Genomic DNA, 20022 nt, shown 5'->3' with positions numbered 1-20022 from the left:
TTTCAAAATCCAAAATTAAGAGTCTAAAATGTAGAATTCGCGACTAAAAATTTAGAGCCTCAAATTTGGAATAAATGATTCAAAGTTCAGGATTCAGAATCTAAATACACCCAGTAAAAAAAAAATTAAAAAAGCTTCTATCTTGAAACGTTAGATTTTCATTAAACCATTTTTTCGGACTCAATTAACCACAGAAGTGAAAGATAAATTTACAGGAATATATTTACAGCTTAATTGAAACATTTCGAATAGCAATTTTATTTGTGTCTAACAATTTTCTGTTTAGTCCGTTAACGATCACTTATCAGAGTTCGTATAAATTGAATGCTGCGACCCTTTGGGGCACGTTATATTTCTAATAATTCGTATAAGTGAATTTTCCTTTTCTTCTTGCAACTTGATCCTGAAGAGCAACAATCAGCATCGATAGGTTTTCACTGCGGTCCATAAGCTGAAGAAGAATACCATTAGACTTCCTGGGGAGCTTCCAGAGCATCTGTTGGCGGGCGTTTTCGATGTCCTCAGAACCAAATCCCGCAGCTGGTTCTGCTTGCTGATGGCGTTCGGAATGTTGTTGGAATGGGTTTCCTCCAGTATGATTGCTGGAGTTTCCTCCAAAATGGGTGCTTTACCTGGAATGGTATAAAAATAGGGAATACATGCCATAAATCTTCCTTTTAATTGTATTTGGAGTTTAACTACAGAAAAAATTGTCTTTTTACCAATAAAAATATGGTCTTCTGAGATGACTTGAATTGTGGAATTGATTGATTTTAAAAATAATCAAAAATGATAAAGAATCCGCTCATTATTTGACCATTCAAATTTTAATACCATAGTTTAACGAATTTTAACTATAAATTTCATTGATCTATTCTAATACTGTGATCAAAGAACAAAAAAAGATAAATATATGTAAATTTCATAGGTACAATATGAAGAATTTAGCCAAATATTATGCATGATTTAAAATTTAAAAACTAGCTTCTGTCGAAATCAAAGGTCTCTACCTCAATTAAATTAAATTCTAATGATACGATTATTTTCTCTTTAAACAGTTCACTTACTTAATTTCTTATGTATTTTAACTCCTTCCTCGGTGACTCCAAGTGCATTTTTGGCCACACATTTGTACACTCCAAAGTCGGTATTCTTCTGCAAGTGTACGGTGATGTGCATCTGCACCTTGTACACGTTATCGACAAACTGTTTCATTTCGCTGAGTCCTTTAAAAAAGAAAAAGAAAACCGGTAACAGAGGGAAAAAATCAAAACGTAACATTAGAATGCGGTAAACTGTTGGCTGTTGCCGGTCTAGTTTCAAGGAATGTAAATTTGCTTAACCTTACCGGGAAGAATAATTTCACCCTTTCCCCGCATCCAGTAGGTAATTGGATCCGGGTGAGCCTCGACCAAACATTCCAGCGCCACTTTTTGGCCTATTTCGGCAGTATACTGACGCAGGGGAACTCGAACGATTGGCAAGACTGTTGGAGGAGGTATAGTGAGACATAAAATGTGACACTTAATTATATTAAACAGTTTGGCTTGGGATAAAAATGAAAGCGATACTCACAATCGACGGTCACCAGGATTCGCTTACTGACAGTCGGCGAAACGCCATTCGACGCTATGCAATGGTAGGCCCCCGCGTGGTGTCGCTGGATGTTGAAAATATTCAAAACGGATCCATCGTGGGTGGCAACTGGAATGCAGAAGGAAGGCATTAGGAATCGGGCACGGTAATCGGAACCGAAGGAAAGAATAATGGTTAGCGCTAATAAATTCATCGCTATGGACTAATTAGGGACCGGGAGCACAATGACATCACCTGAACACTTCCCCAATCCATTTGAAGCTAAATGTTGGTACAAACTTACAGCCTGAGTTTTCCAGCTGAGATAACGATTTTTCACCGGCCCTTTTCCAAACGATCGTCGGATCAGGGACTCCGGTGGCCGCGCAAGTAAGCGAGACGTTCGATCCTTCCGGCACGGTCATGTCTTGGCTCGATTGGTGGTCCAAAATGTCCGGAGGAACTGTTGAAAAATGAAAATAACTAAACAATTTAAAGTTCCAAGAAAAGGGATAAGAATTGAGGGTATGTCGAGTTTTGATTTTTGAGAACAGGGAACGTGCTATTAAATATACTTATACTGCCAGCCAAAAGTTTTAGATCACCCCCAATAAAACATGAAAAATTTGATCGGCCATATCTCAGCCATCTTACTACATATTGGAATTCTTTTGATCCCATTCAAGTGATCGTGAGCAAAACCTTGTTCGAATGTACATATTCGACAAAATGTTAATATTGAGTTAACATGACTTAAATTTAGCTTAATTTGGGACATTTTTCAAATCCGAACTTTAAATTCAAACCTGATCTCAGGGTGATCGGATTGACTTACTTGCAATCTTATAAATTGCACTGTATTTGGAAAGCTTAGCTCAAAAAATATATCAAAAATGATTATAATCAGAACGTTAACCAAAATTAGAACATTAGTTTTTAATAGAATTAAGGAGAGGTCGACTGGATCATCTGTTGCGTTTGTTATTCGGCAATTCAGTCAAAAACTTTCGAAAACGATTTTTCGATTATTCCGACGTTTCGATGCTGTTTAGAATCATCTTCAGGGAATTCTAAAATATGATGTATTTCATCTTAAATCTCATATATTAACATACAAATTTAATTACTTGATAATTTGATGATACGATACGATTGTTAGTAAGATTATCAAATGTGTATGTTAACATTTAAGATTTTAAATGAAAAACATAATATTTTAGGATTCCCTGAAGATGATGCTAAACAGCATCGAAACATCGGAATTATCGAAAAATCGATTTCGAAATTTTTTGACTGAACTGCCGAATAAAAAACGCATCAAATTATTCAGTCGACCTCTCCTTAATTCCATTGAAAATCATGGCCGATTCATTTTCAAGTTTCTATCAGCACACAAACAATCAATGCGGATTACAGGTGACAAAAGCTATGAAAAACTATGCAACACTCAACCGAAAATTAGGAAATATGTTGAGTCGAAAACCATTTCTAATAACCTGTGGCAGAAAATGAATATTTCCACAACACATAGCCACTTCTTTCAAGTGTGTCTGTGAACTTCTAGCGCAAAATGGTCCTTACTTACACAAAATCGATCGAACTATTCAAACTTTTAAAATAACAGTTATGAACATCGAAATAAAAAATAAACTTTCCACACCATAAGTAAAATTGGAAAAGAATTACAGAATATCCCATGGCAAATAGCAAAATAGTATTTTGTTGAGAATGTATTGATCAACCTTCTCTCGCTCAACGCTTTACTCGGAAGCAAAGGTTGCTTTGAGGCAGCGAAAACGACAAAACCGATGATGCATACGCTCTCAACATGGCCCGCCTTCACGAAGCAAAATACATTCGAGGCAGCGAATCCAAGAAACCAAACGAATGTCTCTCACTCATCTTTTAGTTTTTTTAGTTTAGTTTATTTATTTCGTCAACCGTAACGTAGACTACATAGTTTGATACATGTGAATTTCCTTAAGAATAGGTTTAAGCAGTGTCTGCTTTACAATTTCTCCTTAAGAGTTTAGATTTCTTCGATTAAAATATTGTTTGAGTTTTTGCCGAGACATTGTAAAGTCAATGGTTTCGCAGTGTTGATTGTAAGAGGCCATCATGCGATTTATTGGCCCGTTTTTCGCGTAGTTTGTGCGATAGTGATTAATGAAAAATAAATTTCGATTTCGGAGTTGCCGAGAAGGTGCATAAAAGTTTAATTTTGATAGAATTTCTTTTGAGTCAATACGCTGCGAAACAATATCGTTTACAAATGAAACCATTGCATATTCACGGCGTTCTTTTAGTGTTTGTATGTCAATGAGCATGCAGCGCGCTTTATATGATGGAAGTGGAAATGATGTCCAACCTAATTTACGAAGAGCATATAGTAGAAATTGCTTTTGTACTGATTCTATTCTTTCTTCGTGTGAAATTGAATAAGGGGACCAAACAACGCTGCAATATTCCAGTAAGGACCTTACATAGGCAATATATAGTGTTTTTATTGTGTATGGGTCTTGAAAATTAAAGCAAAAGCGCTTAATAAAGCCCAGCATGTTATTTGCCCTATGGATGATAGTATTGTAATGGTCTGTGAAAGTAAGTTTAGAGTCTAAGATAATTCCTAAATCCCTAACTCGTTCACATTTGTCTACATTCTGATCTCCTAATGTAATTGTGATGTTTGGTGTTGTTCTTTTTCTGCTAAATGATATTAAATTGCATTTTTTTACATTCCCGCATACTCAAATATTATATCACAAATAGTCGATACGATACATCTACGGTCCCAAAAAAAGTGATTGTATTTGTTAACGTAGCTATAACTTTAAACTTTACTTCGACAACGGTAAGAACATAAAATGGACGTTCATGTGAATAAGTAATGGTATCATGGAAAGGTGAAAGAATGGTTTAACGATTTACTTCAATTTTATCAATAATTGTTAAACTTTTCTCGAACCATAACACTTAGCGTTCATGTCAAATGTCAAACTCACGTCAAAAATTATCGAAACGCAGATCATAGATGCCAGATGGTTTGAAAAACGAAAACTCAGCACGGATTTTTAAAATATCTTAAAACAATATTTATCGAATCAATCATATGAACAAAAAATAAACGCATCATTGTACATAGAAAAAAAACTTACATTACATTAAGATAATTGGGCCGATAATCAGCATTTATAGTTGATGGCGATAAAATGTTAGATACAAAGATATACATTTTTAAGCTTTTCATTAAGATACCAACAGGAGCTTCTGTATTCTATCCTGGATTTGAATCAAGCTGTCTACAATGAGCTTTGAATTGAGTTTTACATATAAAAAATTCTTTTTTGTTACTTAATAATCATTCCACATTTATAAATATATATATTTTAACCCTTTTATTGAACAAAGACTTATCGGTTTTGATCTTTTTTGCATTAATTAATTATCTCATGATGCAATAAAAAGATAAAATAAACTGAACTAAACACTTTGCTGGTTGAAGTCAAGGAATATCACTTACTTCCGTTCAATTTTTTGAATGATATCATTTAACTGTAGTGTCTTTGAAATTTTTCTGTTTCTAAAACTTATCGGCTTAGATTAATAACTCTTTTTTCCGTACAAAAATGGCAACATTCCATTCTTAAAAAATCATAATATAACTCCTTTTTTTATTTTCATTTTTTATTTTATATTTCTAAAATCAGTGTAGTTGGCATCACTGCTGAAAACATCAACATAACGACGACAACCGCAAGAGAAATTTTCGTTTTTCGCGATCAAAGTAGAACTCCCGGATCGGCAGCTGCAATCAAGAAAACGGACACCAGCGATGTTCAAACAGGTAAATTTCAGTAACAAAAATATTAATCTGAGAATGAGAAAGGTTTTTTCTTTATTTCAGCAACATATTCGCTGGAGGAGAGAAGGCACGCTGGGAGAAGCCATCCTTCTGGATCCAGCAGCTACGCCAACGTTCGGGTGGACACGGACACGGATACGGTTGGTGTGTCGGAAATGAGACCTGCACTAGTGGAGGAGCTAAGCAGCAAGAAATTCAAACCCACAGTCGAAAGGGACTTGGTACCCGCCGCTCCAGGAAAATTCCAGCTCCATTCAACCATTCGCACACCCGGTGTTGATTGATGGGTTGATCGAGTTAATGGTAATTATGTTTATTATTAGTTCATATGTTATAAAAGTGATTAAAGTGTATAATAAAAATGAATATAAAATCTAAAAATCGTTTTTGGAATATTTACACAAAAAGAAAACTTTCTTTTGTAAGTGCATGTGTGGGTGCTCCATTCCCGTACGATTCAGAATACGATACGGATAACGTTGGAAGAACGTTATATCGGATCGTTATACAACTTTTACTGTAAATGTTCAGTTACACTAGAACTTTAAGAATAACTGTAACTAAAACAGTTTGATATTCGGAATACGTTTTCTATGAGCGGTTTTCGTATGTTATCTCAACTGTTTGTAGAACAGTTCTTCCATATGAGTGTTTTAACAGTTTTAAACAGTAACATAACTTAACGCCATATTCAACAGACCGTCGTTTTGGAATTCAAGATAAGTGCAATGTTTTTTATGGTTTCAGATATCATTTTCTAAACGTTTTTTGACGCTATTTCTTAACGTTTTATAACTACTACAGGAACCGTCATGTTACAATATTTTCGTATTCGGGTTGAGCTTCAGAAGGCTTTTTTTGCACCACTGCACAATGGGGAAAAAAGTGTACAAACCGCGAAGAAATTCAATATCTTTCGTGCTACATGACCCAAATGTATGAAAATATACTTTCCTTTTGTGAAAATTTCCGGAGAATCGATTGGACATAGTTTCAAACGCCGCACAAGCTTACGAACGGAGATATAGTGCCTTTTTAACCCCTAATTCCCCTATATTTTGTAAACATTCCAGAAAAACACTGATTCGAACCAGAGAATTTTGAACGAAAACAGACCTATCGTGTGTAATTTTTTCTGAGGAATCGAATGAAGGCTGTTCTGGCCTCCGCACGCTTCAGAAAATGGAGTTATGGCTGTTTTTACCCTCAGTTCCCCTATATTTTTCAATTATTTCAGAAAAAAGCAAATTCGAACTTGAAAATTTTGAACCAAATGGGTTGTATTTTGTGTGATTTTTTCCGAGAAATCGAATGAATGCTGTTTGAGCCCCCGCACGCTTTGGAAAATGGAGTTATGGCTGTTTTACCCTAAATTCCCCTCAATTTTTCAAATTGTTAAGAAAAAGCATGTTCGGACTTGAAAATTTGTAATCTTTTGGGACGTATCTTGTGTAATTTTTTCCGAGGAATCCAATAAAGGCTGTTTGAGCCACCGTACGCTTCGGAAAATGAAGTTATGGCTGTTTTTACCCTCAATTCCCCTACATTTTTTAATAATTTAAGAAAAAAGCATGTTCGGACTTGAAATTTTTGAACCAAATGAATTGTATCCTATGTGATTTTTCCCGAGGAATTCAACGAAGCCTATTTGAGCCACCGCACGGATAAGGAACAGGAGTTATGGCTGTTTTACCCTCAATTGCCCAATATTTTTGAAATAGCTCAAAAAAAGCATGTTGAGACCAGATAATTATGAACCAAAAGTAAAGTATTTTGTAGAGTTTTTCGCGAGGAATCGAATGAAGGCTGTTTGAGCCGCCGCACGCTTCGGAAAATGAAGCTATGGCTGTTTTACCTTCAATTCCCCTACATTTTTCAAATTGTTAAGAAAACGCATGTTCGGACTTGAAAATTTTGAATCTTTTGGAACGTATCTTGTGTGATTTTTTCCGAGGAATCCAATGGAGCCTGTTTGAGCCACCGCACGCGTCGGAAAATGGAGTTATGGCTGTTTTTACCCTCAATTCCCCTACAGTTTTCAATGGTTTATGAAAAAATCATGTTCGGACTTGAAAATTTTGAACCAAATGGGTTGTATCTTATGTAATTTGTTCCAAGGAATCCAACGAAGCCTATTTGAGCCACCGCACGGATTGGAAACAGAAGTTATGGCTGTTTTACCCTCAATTTACCTACATTTTTCAAATAGCTCAGAAAAAGCATGTTCGGACTCGAAAATTTTGAACCAAATGGAACGTATCATGTGTGATTTTTTTCGGGGAATGCAACGAAGCCTCTTTGACATACCGCACACATCGGAAACAGGAGTTATGGCTGTTTTACCCTCAATTCCCTTTCATTTTTTCAAAAAGTTCAGAAAAACCATGATCGGACTTGAAAATTTTGAACTAAACGAGACTTATCTTATGCAATTTTTTCCGAGGAATCCAATAAAGCCTGTTTGAGCCACTGCACGCTTTGAAATAGTGAGTTATGGCTGTTTTTACCCTCGATTCCCCTACATTTTTCAATGATTTCAGAAAAATGTAGGGGAATTGAGGGTAAAAACAGCCATAACTCAAAATTTCAAAGCGTACGTTGGCTCAAACAGACTCCATTGGATTCTTCGGAAAAAATTGCATAAGATAAGTCTCATTTAGCTCAAAATTTTCAAGTCCGATCATGATTTTTCTGAACTTTTTTAAAAAAATGAAAGGGAATTGAGGGTAAAACAGCCATAACTCCTGTTTCCGATGTGTGCGGTGTGTCAAAGAGGCTTCGTTGCATTCCCCGAAAAAAATCACACATGATACGTTCCATTTGGTTCAAAATTTTCAAGTCCGAACGTGCTTTTTCTGAGCTATTTGAAAAATGTAGGGAAATTGAGGGTAAAACAGCCATAACTTCTGTTTCCAATCCGTGTGGTGGCTCAAATAGGCTTCGTTGGATTCCTTGGAAAAAATTTCATGAGATACAACCCATTTGGTTCAAAATTTTCAAGTCCGAACATGATTTTTTTCTGAAACCATTGAAAACTGTAGGGGAATTGAGGGTAAAAACAGCCATAACTCCATTTTTCGACGCGTGCGGTGGCTCAAACAGGCTCCATTGGATTCCTCGGAAAAAATAACACAAGATACGTCCCAAAAGATTCAAAATTTTCAAGTCCGAACATGCGTTTTCTTAACAATTTGAAAAATGTAGGGGAATTGAAGGTAAAACAGCCATAACTTCATTTTCCGAAGCGTGCGGTGGCTCAAACAGCCTTTATTGGATTCCTCGGAAAAAATTACACAAGATACGTCCCAAAAGATTACAAATTTTCAAGTCCGAACATGCTTTTTCTTAACAATTTGAAAAATTGAAGGGAATTTAGGGTAAAACAGCTATAACTCCATTTTCCAAAGCGTGCGGGTGCTCAAACAGCATTCATTCGATTTCTCGGAAAAAATCACACAATATACAACCCATTTGGTTCAAAATTTTCAAGTTCGAATTTGCTTTTTTCTGAAATAATTGAAAAATATAGGGGAACTGAGGGTAAAAACAGCCATAACTCCATTTTCTGAAGCGTGCGGAGGCCAGAACAGCCTTCATTCGATTCCTCAGAAAAAATTACACACGATAGGTCTGTTTTCGTTCAAAATTCTCTGGTTCGAATCAGTGTTTTTCTGGAATGTTTACAAAATATAGGGGAATTAGGGGTTAAAAAGGCACTATATCTCCGTTCGTAAGCTTGTGCGGCGTTTGAAACTATGTCCAATCGATTCTCCGGAAATTTTCACAAAAGGAAAGTATATTTTCATACATTTGGGTCATGTAGCACGAAAGATATTGAATTTCTTCGCGGTTTGTACACTTTTTTCCCCATTGTGCACTGGTAGAAAATGTGAATTTCATTCTGGAATATGCTGATGTCTTCTTAATTTCTTATTTCCAAATAGAGCTTCATGTCGTCGGCATAAATGAGCATTTTGAGATATTTGAGAATAAAGGAAATGTCGTTTACATAAAGTATGAAAAGTAGAGGTCCTAAATGAGATCCTTGCGGAACTCCTGAAGTGACTTGAATAGGGAGCGATTTCTTTCCATTGAAATTTATTATTTGTTGGCGATTCGTCAGGTATGATTCAAGCCATTTCAGGAGTTTAGATTTTATTCCAATTTTTTGTAATTTGAAAAGAAGCATTGGTATGTCTATGCGATCAAATGCCTTACTAAAGTCTGTATAAAGAGCTTCCACATGGTTGCCATTATCCATTGCATTCAATGAAAAGTCTATAAATTCAATTAAATTAGTTGAGGTTGTTACATTCTTGAGGGAACAGAATTCAAAAGGCACAGCAAACCCGAGTCTCCTCGATTTTGCCTGGATCGAATACCCGAGGTTTTTCTGCTGTTGCTATTATTGCACAGCAACCGCACGCAGGCAGCTAGTGTTTTCGTTTCTTTTTCCTCCCCCCTCCTTGCTCCATACGTTGCGGGCCTATGCAATCCAATAAGTTCGGTTGTTGTCGTTGTTGCCTCAACCTTTGCGGCGAGGTTGAAGATGTTCTCCTCAACGACAGCTATCTGCTTGAGTCCATCAAATTCAATAACGTAAATGAGTATGTGTGCCTCGTCTTCTTCATGCATCATGTAGCAACCGAACGTTGAGAGAGTTCGTTCGGGGCAGCAAACGAATGGTGTCTCTCAGAGCAGGTCCTCCTCATGGGCAGGGATGTCAACCTTCCAGATTTTGTCTGGATCTTCCAGACTTTTTGACCTCCGGCCAGACTTTTTTTTTGGTATCCAGACTTCCAGATTTTTAGTATTTCTTCCAGACAATTCCAGACATTTTTTTATTGACAAAGTTTTTTTTTCAAAATTTTAATCTATTTTGGCGTCATTTACTACTTTAACTGACTGGGGTGGAGTAGAATTGTTCGAGCTCACTTCGCTCTAATCAACAGCCCAGTAATTTTTTTTCCCACCGAATGACTCTGACCAAGTTTGAATCATAATCGTCCGAATTCAGATGGGCTAACTTTTTTAAGGATGGTATTCATCACTGTTAATGAGTTGAGGCGGTCGAACATATTGACGCCTCATTAACAGTTATGAATACCACCGTTAAAAAAGTTAGCCCATTTTTGAAGCCTTATAACTTTTTTATCTTAACTCTAATCGAAACGCAGTCTTGGGATGAAATATTTTTCATAGTTTAGGCTTTAAGAAAAACCGTTTTTGGAAGAAATCGGCCGACAAGAACCAAACTTATTGATGGAAAACTGGTTTTTCATGTTTCTACCGAACAAAATGTCTCGAAATCCCATACAAACTTCAAGCTCGTTGAGCGACCCCTTCTCGTGATCCGATCTGGCCCGAATTTGGCATGCGATCTTGTACTAGGACTAGGATCAATTTTAGCCTGCAGCGCATAGCTTTTTCAAAAGTTTGCTCATTTGGGGCATTCTAATCTACATACATCACAACTTATCAAATTTTACGCCAGACACAAGCGCTTCAAACTTTCCAAATCAAACACTATATTTGTTAACATTTAGCAGCTCTGTTGGTATATATTGTGAAATTACAAAAGAAATTGAAAAACAGTTTTAGACGTTTCAAAGCCATTGAAAAAGTAGACATTGACTAATTCAACGTCGCAATCTAGGCTCTGATAAACTTGGCTGAGATTTCTCAAAATGATGTTAATTGTCTTTAACGAAAACTTAAATCTGAATAGTTATCTAAAAGTGAAATCAGAATATTGATATTCTGAATACATAAACATCGAAACCTACGATGTCTTGTTTAAAATCGTATGTACTCAAGTAATGTTATTTAATGTTACAAAAATTATCTCGACAAGCCTCGTTGGACAAATGCTCGACACGAAGATTTAAATCATTTGCTTTTTACATTTACAGTGTTTTTCGATAATCTATAACATCCGGTCATAATGCCCTAGAATCCACTGAATGGCTCGCATACAAGTTATTTTATACACAAATTAACTCACGCTGTGGAAATATACTTCAAGAGTCTTGCTTAAAATATTTTTTACTTTTACAATTTCTCCTCCGAGGAAAAATTCTAAATCCATTTTTTAACCTGAATGTTTAGCATTACTTGATAGAAAGGTTTTAACAATGAAAAATGGTTTTTCAAAATTACCAATCTAGATATGACTGTATGCAATCAGAAATGAACAAAATCTTTAACTTAATTTCTTTTTTTCAATTTGGATCCCGATCACTTTTAATTTATAATCCATAGTTTTAAAACAATGAATCTGCGATCTGAAATAAGAATTTCTTAATGAACCTGGATTCTGGAATATGAATTGCTAAGCAGATGGTTTATATTCTGAACTTTTAATTTTTGATATAACGTTTTGTTTTAAAATTTTTGTATTGAAATAAGCTTTTCAACACCTGGGTAGGGAGGATAGAAATTTGCTGCATCATTTTTCATAGCCAAACATTGAGATAGTGGTTGATGTGTTTCGTTTTCAAGGATTTGTGATGTGCATTACCAACCAAATGCATTCTTATTTTTGAAAAATCATTTATTTTGGTAGAGATTAACTCAATAACTGGATAGAGCTGTTGAAACTTTGCATTTCGGAACCAACAAAAGCTCAACGTGATATCAATTTTACTAATTTTCTAAAAGGAATGATAAAGCTTACTACAATAACCCAAAGAAAATAAAAGAATCAATTTTTGAACTGGTCGGTGAAATGATCAGAAAGATTTGATGTTCGGGCGTTTTTTTTCCCCGACTAGCTCAACACTACAATGTCCCAGACATTTATACCCATTTCCAGACATTTTGGCCCAATTGTGTTGAAAATGGGTGCAATCGTCGAAGAAAAGTATTTTCTACAAATGCCTATGATATTTTATTACTCAAATTGCTATAGTTGCTTCAAAAACTTGGTTTTTAAAAACCATATTCAAAGCCACAGAACAAAACTGTGTTGCAAATACGCGCCGCTGTGTATTCAATATGCGCCTAGTAGCCAAACACACCCGAAAGCAGCCGAAGACCGAAAACACACCAATACTTACAGACACTTTGACTGAAAAGAAAATCAAAACGGACAAATCAAAATTTTGATAAAAATGAAAATTAGATTTTTTGGGCTGAATTAACGTTCAAAATATGGTTTTAGACTTTTTGTTCATTTTCAATGAAAATTGGCCTTTTTGAAAAATTAATGCTATTTTCAGCCTACTACGATTGGCGCGTTATAACGAGCGCATGGGCCGTGATAGAACATACCCATAAGAAGCATACCTTTGCGAGTTCAGTATAATTTTTTAGCATAAAATCATAGTTTAGATTCTGCTCTATCGATGTGTCAGAAAATTTTGTCTTATTCGTTTTTCTCTGCTTGGTGACACCTTATTGAAAGTGTTTTAAAATTTAGATCAAAAAGATGAAAAATCTAAATTGTGAAATTATCACGAAACAGGGTCATTTTAAGGAAAAATTCATACTTGCCATGACCAATCACAGCATTTCAAACAAATTGGTAATATTTTGCAGGCTTAAAATGTTACAGATTCTTCAAAACAAAGGTGGCGCGTATAAGCCACATGGGGCGTTATATGAACTTTCCCCCTATCGTCTCCTGTATTACTATGCGAGGCCTCAAAGCGTGTATTTTGAGAGCCTCTGATGAGAAAATTGGTGAGGATTTCAATCACTGAAACCAAGAGAACCCCAGCATGAACACGTTTATGCTTACACAAGAATCTGCTTTTCGAATGAATCTAAATCATAAAAAGAAGAAAACGAAATCTATGTGCTATCTTCAGATAAGAGAAATAGAACGGTTATCATGTACAAGGAGGATTACCATAACAAAATGAAAACCTTGGTAAACGATCAGGAAACGTACCCTAATGTCACGAGAGATCCAACCAATGGCATAGGGGAAAAGTTCATATAACGCCCCATGTGGCTAATACGCGCCACCCTTGTTTTGAAGAATCTGTAACATTTTAAGCCTGCAAAATATCACCAAATTGTTTCAAATGCTGTGATTGGTCATGGCAAGTATGAATTTTTCCTTAAAATGCCCCTGTGTCGTAATAATTTCACAATTTAGGTTTTTCTTCATTTCGATCTATATTTTAAAACACTTTCAATAAGGTGTCACAAAGCAGAGAAAACGAATAGGACAATATTTTCTGACACATCGATAGAGGAAAATCTAAACTATGATTTTATGCAAAAAAATCATAATGAACTCGCTAAGGTATGCTTTTTATGGGTATGTTCTATCACGGCCCATACGCTCGTTATAACGCGCCAATCGTAGTTGGCTGAAAATAGCATTAATTTTTCAAAAAGGCCATTTTTCATTGAAAATGAACAAACAGTCTTAAACCATATTCTGAGCATTAATTCAGCCCAAAAAATCTATTTTTATTTTTTTTTTTAATTTTGATTAGTCCATTTTGATTTTCTTTTCAATCAAAGTGTCTGTAAGTATTGGTGTGTTTTCGGTCTTCGGCTGCTCTCGGGTGTGTTCGGCTACTAGGCGCGTATTGAATACACAGCGGCGCGTATTTGCAACACAGTTTTGTTCTGTGGCTTTGAATATGGTTTTTAAAAATCAAGTTTTTGAAGCAACTGTAGCGATTTGAGTAATAAAAAATCATAGGCATTTGTAGAAAACACTTTTCTTCAATGATTACACCCATTTTTAACACAATTTGTACGTGGAATACATAGAAAATCAGCGATTCGCTTAGATGGCGCATAATAGGGCATGTTCCCCTACAAACAAAAAATAACAACTTCGTCAAACGCCTCCTCGACCTGAAATTAATCGATAAACAGGTAGCAAAACGACTAACAGTGTCAAAATCAACATGCCCAAGGATATATGGACAACCGAAGGCGCATAAAGCGGACTTGCCCCTCAGACCGGTCATCACAAATGTCGCCGCTCCAACATACCAACTGGCTAAATTCATAGCAGAAATTCTACAAAAATCTATAACAAGTCCAACGTTAAAAACTCATAAATATGAGCTTTGTGACGAAATAAACGGGATGATCATTTCGAACGATCACATACTGATCTCTCTAGATGTAGTCTCGATGTTTACCAATGATCCACGGAACCTTGTGTAGAGAATAAGAGATCATAGCATAAAAATGAGTAAAAAAAAAACGAACATTCTGATTATTATCATTGTGTTGACAAATGAACATAAAAAAATTAGTAAGAACATACGTTGTCTGTGAACACACAACAAGGAACGCATAAGGGGGCATCCATAAATTACGTAACGCTGTTAGGGGGGAGGGAGTAAGCTCCAGCGTTACGAATTGTGACATAGGGGAGGGGGGGGAGGTATGCTCATCGTTACGTAACGATTTTTTCCTTAAAAATTTCAGTTTACTTAATCGCAGCTATTTTGATGCCATGCAATTTTTGCAAAATGATAAGCAAACAAAAATCAGCTTAAAACTTGTAAGCTTCAATATGATTGAAACTGGTTTGTGATCTTTCCTATTTATAGATTCTGGGATAGACTTCTTAAAATGTGTATTGAATATCCTTGAAATTATCCGTTGAAAAAACAACTATTAGGTACATTTACCCCCAAGAACTCAATTCAACCTCAAGACGGAAATTTATTTTTTTCTCAATTGATTTAAAATATGCAATATTGATTATTCCGACGAATATTACAAAGTGAAGTATATTTTACATAACAAGTTATGCTCCACAAACAAAATAAAGTAAACAAGATAGATCATCAGTGCACAAGCACTGAGCAACTCGTTAAAAGACAATCAATTTATTTTATCAGAGAGTTATCATCAATGAATGCTAAGAAACGATTTGAATTGATATTAATTCCGTTTTGAAGAACGTTAGACAATTTGATGTTCAAATCTTTTTTTGATCTTCGAAAATCAGTATTTAAAATCATGAGAATATGGGTGGTGCGGGGGGGGGGGGGGGGTGAAGTATCAGCGTTACGTAATTTTCATAGGGGGGTACGTCGAATCGTTACGATTTGTGACATATGGGGGGGAGGGGGTCAAAAAGTGCATTTTTTGCGTTACGTAATTTATTGATGCCGCCTAAGGAAACCCGAAACTATCCGACAAATCTGATTCGGTTATATTATACTAGGATTAGTGAATCCACGCATATCTGATTCAGACTGTATTGGTTTGCGTGTATTTCGAAAAGGCCTATTTCAAAGAAAACCGAAGAACGACGAACAAGCGTCAGTTGATTGAATATAGTTGTATCGAACGGACGTACTTAGTGATATTCGGAAGTAGGTTGCGAAACATATAAAACGACGCCGAAACAAAAATAAATCCGCCGGACTCGACACCTTGTTCTCTCGTACACCATCGAACACTGGGCGGAGATAATCACCGAGATTAACCTAGATCTATTTCTAGAGATCCTGGATTTCTGCTTGAGGTCATCATATTTCCAATACGACAAAAAATACTATTTGCAAACTTATGGAACCGCAATGGAACGCGCCTATCACCAGTACTTGCACAACTTGTCCTCGACACTATAATTGCAAAAGCCCTCAAATCGTTACCCTTTCCTATCCCTGTCGTTAAAAAAATGTGTCGATGATCTGTTTCTCGCTGTACCAAACAACGGGGTCGAAATAGTTTTACAGAAATTCAACGTCCAGGAAAAAAGACTCCAATTTACTATGGAAAAAGAAGAAAATAGCAGACTTCCATATCTCGCCATGGTGATCATTCGAGACCAATCATAAAAACTCAAAACGGAGTGGTTCGCGAAACCTATAGTATCGGGACGCATGCTCAATTGGTTCTCATGTCACCAGATAAAACACAAAATCAACGTAGCAAACAACTTTATCGGCAGAATAAATCACCTATCCAGAAATGCAAAACACCAAAACAAAACCAAACTCATCCAGCACCATTTAGCAATAAACAATTACCCGAGAAATCTCATCAACCGAATGATCAACAACAACCAAACCACCCACCGCCCCCCAGAACAAACTATAGATCCTGCTCCGATCTCAACATCCACCAGCCTCACACAACCATCCACAGAAATTCTGCAAACCCCACCGATACCACAGGAAAGCTCATCAAAACAACTCCACCGCTCAATAGTCCTATTTGCCGCTGATAGTATTGGTGATATTATGCTGGTTGTTTCACCAACACTTTTTAGTTTTGGGACAATCAACCTCAAAAACGACCATGTTTGTCGACCGGCAGTCCTTTTTTTGTACCGAGAGTTTTGGAGGTTAATTGTCCCGTCTCATCTGTACACGCTCAGCAAGTGTGCGTAAGAAATGCCAAAAACAACTCTATGCCATACATCCCACACCTCTCTGACAAAATCATCAAAACTCTCAACTCCGATTACCCACTAATTAAAATAGCCGGAAAACAAGCCATCAGTGTTGGTCAACTGCACAGCCGAGTAAAGGATCCCACATCAATAGGCGAAATATCAGGCATAATATACAAAATTAATTGCACGGATTCGTGCACCTCGTCATATATTGGTCGGACCAGAAACACTCTCGACTAACGTATGGCAGGACACAAAAACAATGTAAGGCTGCTAGATAAATATAGAGCCAAACAAACAACGAAAACATCTGAAGCTACCACTACAACTGCTAAGCAACCAAAACAGAACGACCGGGACCCAAACAATTCCAAGGGGGAAAAATCAAGACAAGACACCTCAGCTCTCATCGATCATTGCATCAATACAGGACACTAACATTTTTAGAAATGTGCCACATATACAACACAACCTCCAACACAGTCAACTACAGAACCGATATCACCAATCTAAGCGCAACTTACTCTTCAATATTCCACTCTCTCAAAGAACAGAACTACAGAAACAATCCAAAGAAAAATGTCAAAAATATCGCAAAACAAATAGACCAGAGCTAGCCGCTACAATATCGTCTCTTGGTAGCCATATTTGTAGTCACTTTTAAAATTATACCGCTTCGATCAGACCTTGTTGATCGTAAGAATTTTTTAAAAATTTAAACGTTAGTATTTAAATATTAAAGTAAGTTTCAAATGAAGAAAATTAATTTCTGGTTCGTTCACAGTGCAACACAAAAACAATAGGAAAATAGGGCAAAAAAGTGAACAATAAGCTTCACATAAGCAATCAATTTTTACGTGATACGATCCGATTGTAGGTATGATTATCAAATTTGTATGTTAATTTTTAAGATTTCAGATGAAAAACATAATATTTTAGAATTCCCTTAAGATGATGCTAAACAGCATCGAATCGTTGGAATAATCGGAAAACCGTTTTCGAAATTTATTGACTGAACTGCCGAGTAACAAACGCATTAGTTTTTAAATAAGTATTAAGTTGTGATAATATAAATCATTTGATTTTTAAAATATTTTGTAATTTTAATAATAATTTCATAAGTAAGTGCAGGTCTTAAGCTTTCAAATAAGCCAGCCCGATCAGCAATAGCTTGTAAGACAACTTAGTTATGGTCAAAGCAAATTTGCATATTTTTTTAAACGGTCGGACTATTTGATGAAAATCATCAGAAAATGATGAAACTTTGGCTAAAGATCTAAAGAAGTTTGTCGTCAAAAATATTTCAACTTAACATTCATATGGCAAATGAAACTCATTAGCTTCAAAATCAGCTTACCAGATAAACATTACGTTGTTTGGTAACAGAGATACGCGTTAAATAATAGTGCATGTTTTAGCAGACTGATGGTCCCAAACTTTTCACCGTTTCATCATACTATGGGATGATCCCAAACTTTTGGACGACAACTTAAGTAGCTGTTTGATATATTTTTCAAAATTTTCAAGTTTTTGATGTAGTGATCCCAAACTTTTGATCTGCAGTGTATGTCCCCTGTAAGCGAGTCGCGAATTTCCCATGTAGTCCATGTAAATTTCGATTAAAAAAATGAGCGTACTCGTTTAAGAAAAACGTTTTGAAAATTTTTAAATTACTCATATTCAATTCGTTGCTACAACATTTTAATTTAAATAAAACCATATTAAAAGCAACAGAACTTAATTGTGTTAAATTTTCAGGCAGTGTTTATTCCATATGCGCCATAGCAAACGAAGAAACATTAATATTAAAAGACATTTTGTATGGAAAAATACTGAAATAGCAAAAACCTTGCAAAATCTGGGCATTTGATTTGGATTTTATTACACAAAATGCGAACAAATCAAGTAGTGATTATTCTAAAAAAAAATCTATCATAAAGTGACCAACACCAAACACCTTAAATTTTCATTTTTACCAAACCTGGTCAACCTGTCTCACAAATCGTTTTAAAAATTACCAAAAAATAAAAAATTAAATAAAGATAGCCAAAGAAAATTTAGACCAATTTGAGTTTTATCGTTGAGCCAGATCATAGTTTGCTTTTCTTGTCCAGTCCACTTTTTTATGAAAACCCATTGAATGTCCGAATAAATCCGGGAAAGCTGGGATGTCTACAATACATAATACATCACTTTCTCTTACTTATTAAATAAAGAAAATATTTAAGGGGTTACTAAATTCTGTTTCACATCTGGTCGCGTATTTTCATTTACTGCAGCGCCCCTAGTTGTCACATCGCGAATCTCTTGACAGTGTTTTGATTCGGATGGTTTGTTTTCTTAGTGGTGAAAATTTCATCAAGATTGAAGCAGTCAGTCAAAAGTTATCGACGATGGAACGGAAAGGCGAGAGAAAATTCCAAAATCGACTGTAAATTCGGTGCTGCAACGTTACCGGGAGACCTCTACGGTGGATCGAGCAAAACAAACCAGGCGTAAAAGTGGAACTTATGACCGGAAGCTGCGAGCAAAGGTAATTCGATCAGTTCACAATAATCCTGGAATCTCCTTGCGTGATTTGGCGAAAAAGTTCAAGAGGAACCACAGCCTACAGTTCGACGAATTCGTTTGCGAGAAGGCTTGCGGTCGTATCATGCAAGCAAACACCCCAACAGGACGCTGAAACAAAACCTGGTTGCAAAAACCAGGGCAAAGAAGTTGTACGAGAAAGTGATGACCCAGTACAACGGATGCATTTTGATGGACGACGAAACTTACGTCAAAATGGATTTTGGACAAATACCCGGTAACAAATTTTACCTTGCGAAGCCTAAGGGGGAATGTGGCGGGTAAATTCAAGTATGTTTTCGCAGATAAATTTGTTCGTAAGTTGATGATCTGGCAAGGGATCTGTCCCAGCAAACATAACATCGCATTAGAAATGTCAGCTCAACTCGTTAACAATTTTAATGCGAATCGTAATTCCTACCAAATCAAGTAAATGATCGTAAAAATGGTTAGTTAAAGTCTACCGACTCGTATATGACAAAAGTCCGCCATGTTTGCAAATTCGTCTCCCGCGTGTGGGATTCAAATGAGAAAACAACCTTGTTGTTCTCTTTGCGATAAGCAGTGCAACCAGATTTCTAAAAACCATAGGGTCCTTTTGGATAAAGTGGCCAATGAGAGAAGCAGCAAATATTGTCGCTGGCAACGGTTTGTATGCATTGAGAGCAAAACTTGCGCTCTCTCG

General features: G+C 36.1%; 1 protein-coding gene and 1 long non-coding RNA gene across 2 annotated transcripts in view; one reads left to right on the top strand and one right to left on the bottom strand.

Moving 5' to 3' along the window:
• Positions 1-272: 272 nt before the first annotated feature.
• The window catches only part of LOC129749236 (neurotrimin-like), a 109754-nt gene continuing 90004 nt past the window's right edge, over positions 273-20022 (bottom strand). The window contains exons 4-8 of the mRNA XM_055744173.1: positions 1880-2038; positions 1576-1704; positions 1349-1486; positions 1068-1226; positions 273-632 (exon numbers count right to left, since the gene is read on the bottom strand). Of these exons, the coding sequence (XP_055600148.1) occupies positions 418-632; positions 1068-1226; positions 1349-1486; positions 1576-1704; positions 1880-2038 (800 nt within the window). The 3' untranslated portion in view covers positions 273-417. The remainder of the gene's footprint in view (positions 633-1067; positions 1227-1348; positions 1487-1575; positions 1705-1879; positions 2039-20022) is intronic.
• Positions 4307-5812, top strand: LOC129749237 (uncharacterized). Its single transcript, XR_008737972.1, has 3 exons — positions 4307-4426; positions 5283-5419; positions 5480-5812. It is a non-coding gene; the product is annotated as an uncharacterized LOC129749237 (long non-coding RNA).

This window comes from Uranotaenia lowii, chromosome 2, assembly GCF_029784155.1.
Source record: "Uranotaenia lowii strain MFRU-FL chromosome 2, ASM2978415v1, whole genome shotgun sequence".
NCBI classification, from domain to species: Eukaryota; Metazoa; Arthropoda; class Insecta; order Diptera; family Culicidae; genus Uranotaenia; species Uranotaenia lowii.
This window is presented reverse-complemented; position numbering and strand designations above follow the sequence as displayed.